General features: G+C 45.9%; 1 protein-coding gene across 4 annotated transcripts in view; it reads right to left on the reverse strand.

Moving 5' to 3' along the window:
• Positions 1–7,377: 7,377 nt before the first annotated feature.
• The window catches only part of CTNNBIP1 (catenin beta interacting protein 1), a 38,627-nt gene continuing 32,564 nt past the window's right edge, over positions 7,378–13,440 (reverse strand). For all 4 annotated transcript variants that reach the window (XM_064172279.1, XM_064172278.1, XM_064172275.1 and 1 more), the window contains one exon: positions 7,378–9,347. In XM_064172279.1, coding sequence (XP_064028349.1) covers positions 9,289–9,347 — 59 coding nt within the window. In that variant the 3' untranslated portion in view covers positions 7,378–9,288. The remainder of the gene's footprint in view (positions 9,348–13,440) is intronic.

Genomic DNA, 13,440 nt, shown 5'->3' on the forward strand with positions numbered 1-13,440 from the left:
GGGTTTCCCCTTTAATCTCTCTGCCTCCTTACTGCTCCCCCTCTCTTTTCAAGTAGCTCTAAGCAAGAATAGTGCTAACTACCTTCAAAAACCTGTCTTCAGGCCTAGACAAGAGCCACCTCTGCACTCTGCCAAGACAGGAGACAGAAGAAACAACACACATGATGTCAGTGTGTTACAGTTACCCACCAAACGCCGCAGGCTGAGTGTTGCTTAGCCCCCTAAGTGATATCCAGATGTCTAACAGCACTGGTGCTTCAGAGGCTTTGCTCTATGGCAACCTGGCACCGGTGAATTTAATGCCCTGTCTGAGCTGAATTCAAGGTGTCAACTTGAAACCACTGTGGTCTAGGATCTCATTGTGTCAAAGACCTCATTCTCTGTGGTTTATCTCACCAGTACTTCAGCCACAGAGCTTTTCTGGGCAAATTCTCTAGTTCAGCCTGTAAGGAGAGGAAAGGAAAGGAGGTTTCCCCAGCGAGGGCTGCGAGTCTGCATGCACAGCAGTGCTCCCAGGCTAGCCTGCTGTTTACTAGAGCAAGGTGCAGGTCTGAGTTCTGCTGGCCTGGGTGTCTGCAGAACCCTTTGGAAGCCTCTCCTGGATTGCTGCTGGTGTGTAGTTCATACAAACACTTGCCAGTTCTCCAAGCCCTGTCTCCTCCTTTGGCAGCGAGGGCAACAAGGCTGGCAAGGGAGCTGGAGCACAGCCCTACGAGGAGCAGTTGGGGTTGTTCAGCCTGCAGAAGAGCAGGCTCAGGGCACACCTTACTACTCTCTACAACGATCTGAAGGGAGGTTGTAGCTAGGTGGGGTTGGGCTCTTCCCCCAGGCACTCAGTAACAGAACAAGAGGACACAGCTTTAGACTGTGCCAGGGCAGGTTTAGTCTGGATGTTAGGAGAGAGTGATTGGCATTGGCATGGGCTGCCCAGGGAGGTGGTGGAGTCCTCATCCCTGGAGGTGTTTAAGAGCAGGCTGGATGAGGCACTTAGTGCCATGGGTTAGTTAATTAGAAGGGTTAGGTGATAGAGGTCTTTTCTCAGAGGTCTTTTCCAAGCTGGTTAATTCTGTGATCCTGTGACAATGACACAAAGTGAAGAGATTTAACTCCCCACATTGCTCCAACTCTCTGGCATCTGACTCGGAGAGACAAACAAACAAAAACTACCAACAAAATAACAACTACTCCAGTGAAAAATGATCCTGTAGCTGCACTGTCCCACTTAGCCTCAGAAGACTACGGCCTCAAGGTCAAGGCCAGACTAAACCAAAAGGCTCTCCCCTAGGCCCATATGGCACAAGCAGCTAAGCATGCTCCAGAACCAGGACGCAGCACAGCTCCCTTTAGAAGGAGCCTGTGAAGTCTGGTGCTGCTGGCAAGGCAAATCAAAAGCTTAAGATCCTGTCTAGTTTAATTAACATCTTTCTCTAGGCTCAAAGAAGCTTATGAGAACACAACGGTGAGGCAGAATCCTCCTCCCGTGCTTCCACCTGCAGGCATGCATCCACTCCTGACCTGCCCCTACCTTCCTCCTCACCTCCCCCAGAGATTCATCAGAACCTAGCCAACAAAAACCAAACCCCGGAGCGCAGACGAGTTGTGAACTGTCCTACTTGCATGAGAAAGCTCCATGGCCAGCTGTGAGCGGGCATCAGGCACAGGCATGAGAAAGCTCCATGGCCAGCTGTGAGCGGGCATCAGGCACAGGCTTCAGGCGCTGACTGCAGGTACCAGGAGACACACAGTTAACGTCTGCCTGCTCTAAGCACTTCAGATCCATGACAAAGGACTGAAGGCAAATGCTTGGCTCCCACTATCCATTCCAATCGCGTTCAATGCAATTTACCCTGTGCCCTCTGATTAGGAGGTCACAAGTAAAGCTCCAAATGGGTTACAGTGCATAGTGACATCACAGGTGTCGATGTCATGCCACGCTCAAGTCACTCCAGGCATTCTCCTGCTTCTGGGGACAATGCATGTACATAAATGACATTCAGAGCTGCTCTCTTCTGAAGCAAATTCCTTCCTGTGAAACCTCAGAGACCTCCCATCGCACAGTTAAACCAAACCCAAGCACCAGACCAATGCCACACTCTCACAGTCTTGCTCTACACTAGGAAGGCAACAAGGAGCTCCAGTTCCATATTCCCTCACTACTGCAGTTGAATACAGGGCTCTCAGTTGCAAACTAGGCACAATTATGCAGTTTCAGTTCTGGTCAGAAGTTGCTCTGCAGTCTTGGACCATAGTTATGCATTTACCTTCTCTGAAGGAACAGACTAAGTAAGGGCAAGTAACAAAAGCAACTTTTGAGCTTTTGTGGCAGCCTAAAACGAAGCCCCACAGGTAGAACAGCTAGAGAGGAAAGTTTGGGAGCCACATTCTTAGTCTGGTTTACCTCCCCATCAAGGTTCAATGTATTATCCATGCTCATGTCACAAAATCCCTCATATCTGGGGAAAGATATTGTCAGAACAATCATCCTTGTTTCTTCCAGCAGTTGGAACGTTGCAAGCATCGTGAGAGCATTGAGTTATGGCTACACGTGAAGAGCAAAATTACTTTCACCTCACTGAAAACAGGGAATGTGTTTTATGTGACCACATGTGGACAGCAAACTCTGCTTGCTTGAATGACTTAGTTATGATTTGTGTCTTCCAAAGCCAGGAATTAGCTATACAAAAGTGGTGTGCAGGGCAAGCAAAACCAAGAGTTCAGCCAAGATCACTTTTAAGTGCCTACTAAAACCAAATCTAGCTAAATGGGTACCTAATATTGTGAAAGTCCCAGCTCAGAATGCAGCTATAACCTCAGGATTGAGCACGACCAATCTGGAAGTAACAAGGTTCATAGAATAGTTTGGGTTGGAAGGGACCTCAGAGCTCAGCCAGTTCCCTGCCATAGACAGGGACACCTCCCACTACAACAGGTTGCTCAAGGCCTCATCCAACCTGGCCCTGAACACCTCCCTGGGCAACCTGTGCCAGGGTCTCACCACCCTCACTGGACAGAACTTCTTCTGACATCCAGTTTAAATCTCCCTCCTTCCAGTTTAAACCCACTACTCCTCGTCCTGCCACGACAAGCCCTTGCAAAGAGGTTAATCTCAAGTATCTTGCAACCTGGGAAAAAGAAACAGATAAAGCAGCTGTGTTGCTCAGAGTAAAAGGCCTTTTTCTCTGCAGGGGTCCAGAACAGCACAACACATGGGGAGAATTGGCTTCCTCTGCACTGAGCATCTCCAGCTGCTCCCATCCAAGGTACAGGCAGAAGGATTATCCTCTGACCCAGGAGGGATTGCTGCACTGGTAACTGCATCAAAAAGGGGCAGCAATAATCAGCTAAGGTGGAAAAGAGGAAGGAAGAGTAGAGATGTATTAGTCACATCTGGGTTGGAGTTAGTCCTGTAATTGTTAAACAAGGAGTGGAAGCTCATTTTATGAGTTTCACAGGCCTCTGGTCACAGAGCAGCATTTAGCAGCAAGGAGAGCTAACCCTGAGAACATCAAGAGAGCAAAAGGCTCTGTGCACCTATCATGCTGATACATGAGGCAGCTTTGTAAGCAGGCCAGGGTATGAAGTGAAAAAAAACCAACAACCAACTCTTCTCCAAAATAAACAACCCTCAAAACCGACTGCTTCAGGCTCCAGAGGAAAGCAGCCAGGTTGTTTATAACTTACTGCGGGAATCCTGCTTAGGGCAAATCAGCTGCACAGAAAATGAAAGCAAAGCTCAGAAGACAGTAGGTGATTCTTTTCTATTTTTGTAGGGGAGCCTGCTACAGTCTGACAGGGAAGAGATCCAAGGTCCTCACTCACCTTGCTAAGTTACAACAATGCTCCTCCCTGTTGTACAGCACTTCCAGATTTGTAAAACAGTGAAAAGCAGCAGTCAGGAGGAGGTTTAAAGGAAACCACAGTGGGAGGTGTCTGCAGAGACTTGCTGTATTTGCACAGCCAGTCTAAGGCAGATCTGCAAGAAGCACAGCAATCCTCTGACCTATTTACTGCAGCTCTGGAGAAGTGCACAGAACACAGGACACAACACTGGCAGGATGCAGCACCACAGCAAACTCCTCATGCTGCACTTGAGGCTGCAAGGAAAAGGCTGCCCAGCAAACAGCCCTCAGCACTGTGGTGGCTCATGTCAGAATCTGGCACATTTCAACACCTTCAAAAGCTCTTTTTGTGCAAGGCCACTCATGCAGCCTCAGCTTCCTGAAATAATTGCTCCAGGCCTGACAGGATTCTGGGGCAGAAGGTGAAATACAAGAGAAAGAGGCTGACAAGAAAGCCAGGAAGTGACTTTTACAGAGCCTTGTTAGTGGTAGGAGGAGGTAGGTGTGAGCCTGGGGAGGGCAGAGTTAGACTGGATCTCAGGAAGAAATTCTTTGTCGTGAGGGCGATGAGATACTGGAACGGGTTGCCCTGAGAAGTCATGGATGCCCCATCCCTAGAGGTGTTCAAGGCTGGCTGAAGGGGACCTGGGCTAGTGAAAGGTGTTCCCAGTTGAAGAGAGACAAAGATCTGCTGGAGAGGGTCCAGCAGAGGGCTATGAGGATGGTTAGGGGACTGCAGCACTGCCTGATGAGGAGAGGCTGAGGGACCTGGGGCTGCTTAGTCTGGAGGAGACTGAGAGGGGATCTAGTAAATGTTTATAAACATCTGAGGGCTGGGGGTCAGGAGGGGGGGAAGGCTCTGCTCACTGCTCCCTGGGATAGGAGAAGCAGCAATGGATGGAAGCTGCAGCACAGGAGGTTCCAGCGCAACACAAGGGGGAACTTCTTGACTGGAATGGTCCCAGAGCACTGGCACAGGCTGCCCAGAGAGGTTGTGTTGTCTCCTTCTCTGGAGTCTTTCCAGGCCTGTCTGGATGTGTTCCTGTGTGCCCTGAGCTAGATTGTCTGGTCCTGCTCTGGCAGGGGGGTTGGACTCAATGATCTCTTTGGGTCCCTTCCATCCCCTGACATCCTGTGAGCCTGTGTCCCATCCCATGGCAGGGGACTTGGAACTAGAGGATCTTTAAGGTCCCTTCCCACCCAACCCATTCCATGAATCTGTGAAATTGTTTCACCTAAAAGAAATTAAAAAAAAAGAACTGTCGTGGCTGCTGCCAGCAGGGAGGGATCTGCCCTTGCTCACAACAGCCACCCCTGACTCAGCGCTGAGTAACAAACAGCTCCAGCTTCATTCAAGTGTTGAGTAGGCTGTGCTGAAGCTAATGCATGCTCTAATGCTGTCAGTGACTGAAAAATCAGCTGCATTCAGCAAATACCTACAGAGGCAGCAACTGCAGCACTGTGGTGCTCCTGTTACACTTAGAACAACTATGCTCTTAAAAGCTCTTTATTAGAAACTAAGCTCTATTACTAAGAGAGAGGACGAGATGCTTACTCACTAAGGGCTTTCCTCTGCAGAGACTGAGTCCAGCTGAAGATTTCCTAAATCTCCAGAAACTCTCCTTACTGAACTGCTGCTTTCTGCCGGTTTCAGTGCCCTGCAGCCTTCCTTGCTGTCAGCTCTGCCACACAGTCCTCTGGGAGGCAAGAGACCAAAAAAAAAAGAGCTTAAGGACTGATCTTCAACTAACCCAAATCATACATTCCCCTCATCACCCAGGCTCTCAGCACGTCTTTCATTAAAACATTCCTCACACAGGGGTTTTTCCCTTGCATTATAAACCACTGCTGATGTCAGATGTGGCACTGCTCTGTTCTTGTAAGACTCTCAGTAGCCATAGAAATGTATCCTACATATGACCCTGAAGTCTTATTTAGGATGTTCTCCTCTCTAGGTGCCAGGAGTGTTTGGATTTTATGGGCCATTTCCTCTTCAGCCTTTGCCAGAACTATGTAGGCTGTGGTGAACCAGAAACACAGAGCTCATGGAACTGACAGATTCACTGGGAAAGCATTAGGCACTTTCACACAGGCCACTGAAGAGCCAGAAAGGAGAAGACTTACAGTAACTACTTACCTTCAACAGGAACAGGAGCAGAACCATCCGAGGAGCTTCTTTTATCAGTGGTCCAGCTTCTTTCAGGCAATAGCTCCTTCCACAGTGTTGCTGGGCCATCAGCTCACATGCTCTTTTACTCCAGAGCTTATTTCAGGACCTGAGAGAACCAATCTAAAAGCCTCTGTGAATGGTGGGGTCTCATTTTCATTTACAACAGGCCATGCTCTCAGACACAGTGACCCACCTACAATTACAGCAGTTGCTACCCATTTGGAGAGAGAGGAGAGGAGCATCTGACTCAGCTCTACAGCTCTTCCTCAAGCTCTGGGAAACAGGGTACGAGCAGAGGCAGATGACAGGCTTGGTAAGAGAAGAGCAACAGTACATTTTCAGTGTCTAAAGGTACTGTCTCCCAAACAGACCACTCAGTGGATGTGTGCTTTCCTGGAAGATGCCTCTAAAGCTTTTAGAGCCTCTCATTCAAGCACCATTGGGTTGGTAGTTGAACCCTACAGCTTTTTCTATTCACAAATGCATTTCATTTTAGATCCATTCTCACTTTTGATGTCTAAAACATTGGATGCCTCATTTTTATTAGTAATATTTTGCTTGAGAAGGCAAAAGGCCTGAAGTAAAGCTACAGAAAATGGTGTACACAATAAGCAAACCAACCATACTCAAGTACTCTGAGCAAGTGTCCTTCCAATTAATCCAAACTCCACAGACATAACAGGGATTTAGCTTTCCTAGCAAGAAGATAAATACTCAGTGTTCAATGGGGACACTGGAAAGCCTTTTTCCCACTGCTTTTCCCCTGACTTACACAGGAATTCATGACTGCAAACCTTCCAGCCCTTGTTTAAGGCTAAGAAATCACCAGTGGGTAAGGGGAGAGGTAACACAGCAAGCACAAGTCATCTCAAGAGCCTACATCTCTTCTGGTCTCTGGGTCCCAAATCATGTGGTCAGACAGCACACTGCCTTTTCCAGGGTGAGCCTTCACAACATACTGCTCAAGACCCCACGGCTGGAGTTTACATGGAAGTCCTCCTGAAAGGTGAAGCAAGTATTTAGCATTTGGTGATTTAACAGTATAATAAATCAATAAGAAACCAGGGTAGCTATTAAAAACTGTATTTCTTCCCCCCCTGCCCCAACAACAGTGACCTGTTTAGTGAAAAGATGAAACCACATCAACACTTCACTTTTCTCCTTGCCAAGATTTAACAGCTGGGGAATGCCACAGACAGACAGGGAGGATGCAGGTAGCTTGACAATGGCAGGCCACCACAAGCCAGTCCCTTCAGCCCAGCCGGCAGCCAGAAACACACCTCTCCCCTTCCATTAACCCTTTAAGGGCTGCTCCCCTCTGCACCAAAGTTCAAGTGTGTCTTAGGCAGCCAAGTCAAAATGTAACCATTTTTTGTGCTCATTCCTGGTTTATTTTAATAAAGATTTTTTTAATGTGGTCCCAACAAACAGGGGTAAAAGATTTACTTTCACAGTGAACTGTACAAAGCTGCAACTGAATCAAGAAGATCTTTTTCACAAAGAGATGTTCTCATCACACAGTATTTATTTGCTCAAGATCACATCCCTCCTCGTGCTCACAAGTCCATTCTTCCTTTTGCATGCATTCCATGGCTTTTCTCTAGCTTCTCCCCCATTCTGAGCCCATAACAGCATCCTGTCATCATTTCTCACCACAGAAAGGGTCACATTGTCACAGCCAGAGTCTGCGAGAGTTACTTTAAATAATTAACAACCACATGAAAGGAACCAGGAGCAGGTGAATGCAGTTCTGCTTTAATAGTCTGAAACGTTTGGAAAAGTCAGTGCAACCCACAGGGAAACCTGGAAGTATTGTAAAAATGACCTGCACATAGGAGAGAGAATGAAGTGCTAGGGTTCAGACAACAGTGCTAGAAATGCCATGTGCAGATTCCAGAACAGTCAGTGCACTTCGGGAATTTCACTGCAGGGTTTTCAGTCTGCACAGCTCTGTGTGTGGCTTTGTGTCTGTGTGTGGGAGACAGTAAACTTCAGTATGCCACCTGGACGCTCGCTACTGAACAGCTCAGTGCAGTGCTCCTGCCTCCTGAAGCAAGGCCTGAAGAAAATGGTATTACTTTAGGGTCCAGATCAAGAGCTGCAAGGAGCCAACCCACACACAGCTTTTCAAGTGTCTAGAAAGTTCAGTTTATTAAAGCCCAGTGCAAGCTGGATGTCAGTTAGTGACCAGTAATTTCTCCTTGCGTGAGAGCTACTCTTGTGCAGCAACTAAAGGGTTAAAGTGGAACTCTGCAGTGTTTCAAACAAGGTCACATATTCTCTATACAAATTTGGCAAATTTCTGTCACAGCCACAGACCTCACTCTTGCAATTCCTGCAAAATATCTACAGCTCCTCTGTCAGAAGCAAAGAGAGAAGCCACCTGAGCAGCTGGGTCCTCCCAGGAGCTCCTAGTGAAGCCCAGAGAGCAGCACAGAACCGCTGGGGATCTGCGTGTGCCAGCTGAACCAGGTAACTTACTGAGCTAAATCTGCGTTCGACTCACGCTCCCAAAAGAGCTTCAGGCCACAGAGCAGATGCGAATGGAAAAACTGATTGCATCAGACACGCTGCAGCGAACAGGAAATCAAAAACATGACTTCAGAGCCAATCAAAAAACCCAAACCAAGCCCCAAAAGCAAGCGCTGATACGTGTGTAGATGTAATAAATACCGCAAAGCACATGGGCCTTCCCCCTGCCCCAAGTCAGTAAGTGTAAGGAGTAAGCTACGCACCAAACATCAGCCTTCTGCCAGGAAAATGTGCCAGTCAGTAAACACCTGCAAGCCAACTGAAGGGAAAGCATCTGCACTGTCAACCAACCACAAGTTGCTTCCAGTTCTACGCAGCCAAACCAAACCCTCTTCAAATTCACAAGTTTGACCTAAATAAGCACCACAGCATGAAAAGCTTCTTTAAGAGTAGGATGTCGAGAGATTTGCTTTAAAATACAAAATAAAATGCAAGAAAAAAGGTTTTCATTGGTCAAGTTTGGAAAACTCATCTTCCTTTAGCCAACCACAGCCTGGAGCCAATCAAAAATACACCTTTAGGTCTGCCCTTAACTAACTGCCCAGCTGAGTGGCAAAAACTTACAGGAATAGACGGCTGTGAGATTCATTCCGAGGGTTGGGCAAAGGGAAACTAAATGACAAAGGAGAAGGAATACCAAGGAACAATTAGGGTGGGCAAAGGAACTCATTAATGCTCAGCCATCCTCCTCGAGCTTCAGGAGTCTCACGGTCCTCTCTGCTTCTGTCATGTTCAGGTGTCCTGCAGTTACTGTCTTCTGTCTTCCGTCTCTGATCTGGAAAATGCCATCACAACATCCTCAGCACCTGTAATAACAACGGAGAGTGCAAAACATGTGCCATAAGTACTTGCTTGGAAGGACAGTGGATTAATGCAGTACCCAAACCACCATCCTACATATCCATACAAGCAACAGGAAAGGAGAGAGAAGAGGAAGCTGTTGCCTTACTTGTCTGGGACTGGAACCTGACATGGCCTGGACGTTTCAGCAGCATTCTTTTGCAAGCCTGAGGAAAGCAGGGGAGTTTAACTACAGCCAAGGACCCACTGCTTTTGCATATTTCTAAGAGGCAAGACTTAAAAAACAATCATGGGATTGTCACCACAGGCATGTAGAGATAATCTCCCCCCTGCCTCCAGAAATGCTGGCACAGCTTAAGAGACTTAGGGAGCTTCTCTGAAGTACGAGGAACTCAAATGTTGAGTGAAACTTGTACTGCCCTTTGCATCACACTGTCCTTTTTAAGTGACATTTAGATGTTCTTCCCTTTATCTTTACATCTAAATATTCATTACTCTTTGCTTTTGAGAATAAAAAATGGTTTAACAGCCCAGCTGAAAGGTTTTTGCCTTCCCCCCTACTGAAAAATCACTTAAATACCCTTTATAAACTAACATGGCTTGAAAATGTTCCATTCTCTAACGACAGTGCAGTGCTTTCCTTCAAACTGAAGGCTTCCATTTGCCCAGGGAACAGACTGAGCTACATAATGCTTTTATCTCTGGCCTGAAGAAAGCCTTTCCAGGAGAATTCAGGGCATGGACTTGCTTTTTTTTCCAACTGAGGCTATCAACTGTGTGTAATTGCTACCAAACCTCACGTCCCTTCAGCACAGAGAGATGTTAATTACCTGCCTATAATTATCTCCAAGTCTTTGCAAACTTGTGTGATCTTTGGAGAAGCATATATGGTAGAACAACTCAAACAGCTTGAGAATCAGATCTGTAAGGAATATCCCATGCTCAGCTCTCATCCTTCAAGAAGGTATCTTGAGATCTTCAGGAAGGAAAACCTCACTCTCTGGACTTCCTATCCATAGAGCATGGCCTAACAGGCACCTATAGAGAAATGTCTTGAGGACAACAGAGAAATACAAAGACATCCTGCAGCAGTGTCAAGGCAGTGGCTGAAATCAGCACTAGATTCTACACTAGACAGGAACTGGAAAACAACCCTGAAGGGCTGAGTGCAGCATCTTTAATTTCTGGTACAAATCTGATCTCTAAGAAAGCCAGGTAAAAAGAAAAGCTTTCTTTCACCTGTGGATGCTCTAACAGCATCTCACTAACTGATCTGAAATCATGATGAATCCTCCAGTCACTGTCTCTGTAATACTCAGAACATGAGTTGCTCCATTCAAATGATCCCAAGTGTTTAAGTGCAACAGATGACTCCAAATGACCATTCTGGTCATTAATTTGCTTTACTTGGGATAATTTTGCTTACTAAGTTTGTTTTGGTGTTTTTTCTAAAGCTCCTATTAAAAGGTGACACAACAAAGGAGGAAATGTCAAAAGCAACACTGACTGCCTGTCCCATTCAGGTAACCAAAGAGCTCTAAAGAGTTCTTTTACTGGAGTTTGCAAAGCCCAAATTCAACCTGGATGGAGCACCAGCATGTAAAAATTTCCCAGCCTTTTATTTGAAGCACATCAAGAAACAGAGTTCAGCTTTGTGCCCCAAGCAACTTCTGCCTGTACATCTGCATATAGGGCAAAAAGAAAGAGGACTACCAAAAAATCCCCACCTCTTATAGTTGCACTAATTCCATTTCTCAGTTAGCTAATTTGCTCTTCAGTTGCAATATAGGAGAAAAAGCAGGCAAACAAAGAGAAGAGAAGAGAAGAGAAGAGAAGAGAAGAGAAGAGAAGAGAAGAGAAGAGAAGAGAAGAGAAGAGAAGAGAAGAGAAGAGAAGAGAAGAGAAGAGAAGAGAAGAGAAGAGAAGAGAAGAGAAGAGAAGAGAAGAGAAGAGAAGAGAAGAGAAGAGAAGAGAAGAGAAGAGAAGAGAAGAGAAGAGAAGAGAAGAGAAGAGAAGAGAAGAGAAGAGAAGAGAAGAGAAGAGAAGAGAAGAGAAGAGAAGAGAAGAGAAGAGAAGAGAAGAGAAGAGAAGAGAAGAGAAGAGAAGAGAAGAGAAGAGAAGAGAAGAGAAGAGAAGAGAAGAGAAGAGAAGAGAAGAGAAGAGAAGAGAAGAGAAGAGAAGAGAAGAGAAGAGAAGAGAAGAGAAGAGAAGAGAAGAGAAGAGAAGAGAAGAGAAGAGAAGAGAAGAGAAGAGAAGAGAAGAGAAGAGAAGAGAAGAGAAGAGAAGAGAAGAGAAGAGAAGAGAAGAGAAGAGAAGAGAAGAGAAGAGAAGAGAAGAGAAGAGAAGAGAAGAGAAGAGAAGAGAAGAGAAGAGAAGAGAAGAGAAGAGAAGAGAAGAGAAGAGAAGAGAAGAGAAGAGAAGAGAAGAGAAGAGAAGAGAAGAGAAGAGAAGAGAAGAGAAGAGAAGAGAAGAGAAGAGAAGGCTGTGATTTCCTCTTGCTAAAACCCATAAAAACTGAACCAATGCTTATGAAATGCAACTGCATTTATTTTTATACACTTCACCATTTATTTGTTATATGGACTCAAAGGAGGAAATATTAAGGAGCAAGCAGTAGTTTGTTTTTCATATGTAGGACACCAATCTTCCAGAGCTACATCAAAAACTGCTCTGATGCACCCTCTTGCCAACACTCAGCAGCCCTGCAGTCATCTCCCTTTTCATCTCCTCCACAAACTGTCTTTCCCTCGATCAAAACAGAGATGATATATAGCAGTAGGATCCAGTTCTGAATTAGCAAGTTGCCAAGTTATTTTGTTTTCAATATCTGAAGATCTCCTAGCCTCCACAAAATGAAGGCTTTCATTTGCAAAGATCCTGAAAAGCACTTCTGTGCCAAAAACAGGGGGGAGTAACGACACTGAGAAGCAGTAAGAAAGCCCAAGCATGGAAAGCACAACCTGTGCCACCGTATTTCACACGCAGCCCTTTACAGTGGAGGAGGCTTTGCTAGGCAAGTCCAGAGCAGCTGCAGTAGCCTAGCAACCACAAAATCACAGATGACGTCACAGCAGCACAAGAGATGAGCTGGATTACTTAACAGATGTTGATTGTTTTCCTGGGATCTCCCATTTCAACAGGCTAAATATGAAAGAAGAAACAAAATCTTCTTACAAGAATCCTTAAGGGTTTTATGCAGAAAAGGAAATTTCATTCCAGATAATCAACCCATAAACACAGAGGTCAATATTTCTGCCTGTCCCAAATGATTCCAGCTCTTAGCAGTGCTCCTGTGCAGAGCACACAGCCCTTTAAAGCACATGATGAGCAGAAATAGCTTTGGGCACAGAGGACGCCAGGAGCTCTGCAGTTCAGCTCAGCTTTCGCAATCAGAGCTGTCACGCTGAGGAGCAGGTTCCCACTCAGCCAGCTCCTCCTCTTGTTTTCTAGGCCTACCTGGCACAGCTTCAATACCAATGTCACTGTCAAGATGGACTTCTGATAACTTATCATTTCCCTGGACTTTGAATAGGAAATGAGAAGGGAATACAAGAAATACAACTTGTCAATCCAACAGGACAACAGAAAGTGCCAAATTTCAACCCAGTGTTCTAATGGAGGAAAAATCAAGAGCACAGTGCAAACTGCTTGAGCATCTGCAGTGTCACTGAGTTATTATGTGCACCTTGAAGGAAGGAATCCAAACAGTGGCTGGAGAATGGGTCTAGAATTCAAGGTTTCAGCCAAACCTAACAACACACTCAGTGTGCAGTAGCTTTGTCTGACCAATGCTGTTATGATCACTACTGTTTTAAAGGTACCTGAATTCAGGAAGAAATGCATGTGGGGTTTTATCATAGCTCCATCCAAAAGCATGCTCCCCCTCTGATGTTCTTCAGCACTTTCTGATACATGGTTTCCCACGTGGTACTTGTGAAATGAAGACAGGCAACCAGCACCAGAACCAAGGTGTGTAAAGAATGCGTCAGGAGGAGATCATGAATTGGGTTTGAAAGGAGATTACAACTGCACTTACTCAGTGGTTGGCCTTTGCACCAGTTTTACTGAATGCTTTCATAAAGATCCTGGAACAGAGAA

This window comes from Pogoniulus pusillus, chromosome 36 (assembly GCF_015220805.1).
Source record: "Pogoniulus pusillus isolate bPogPus1 chromosome 36, bPogPus1.pri, whole genome shotgun sequence".
NCBI lineage: Eukaryota > Metazoa > Chordata > Aves > Piciformes > Lybiidae > Pogoniulus > Pogoniulus pusillus.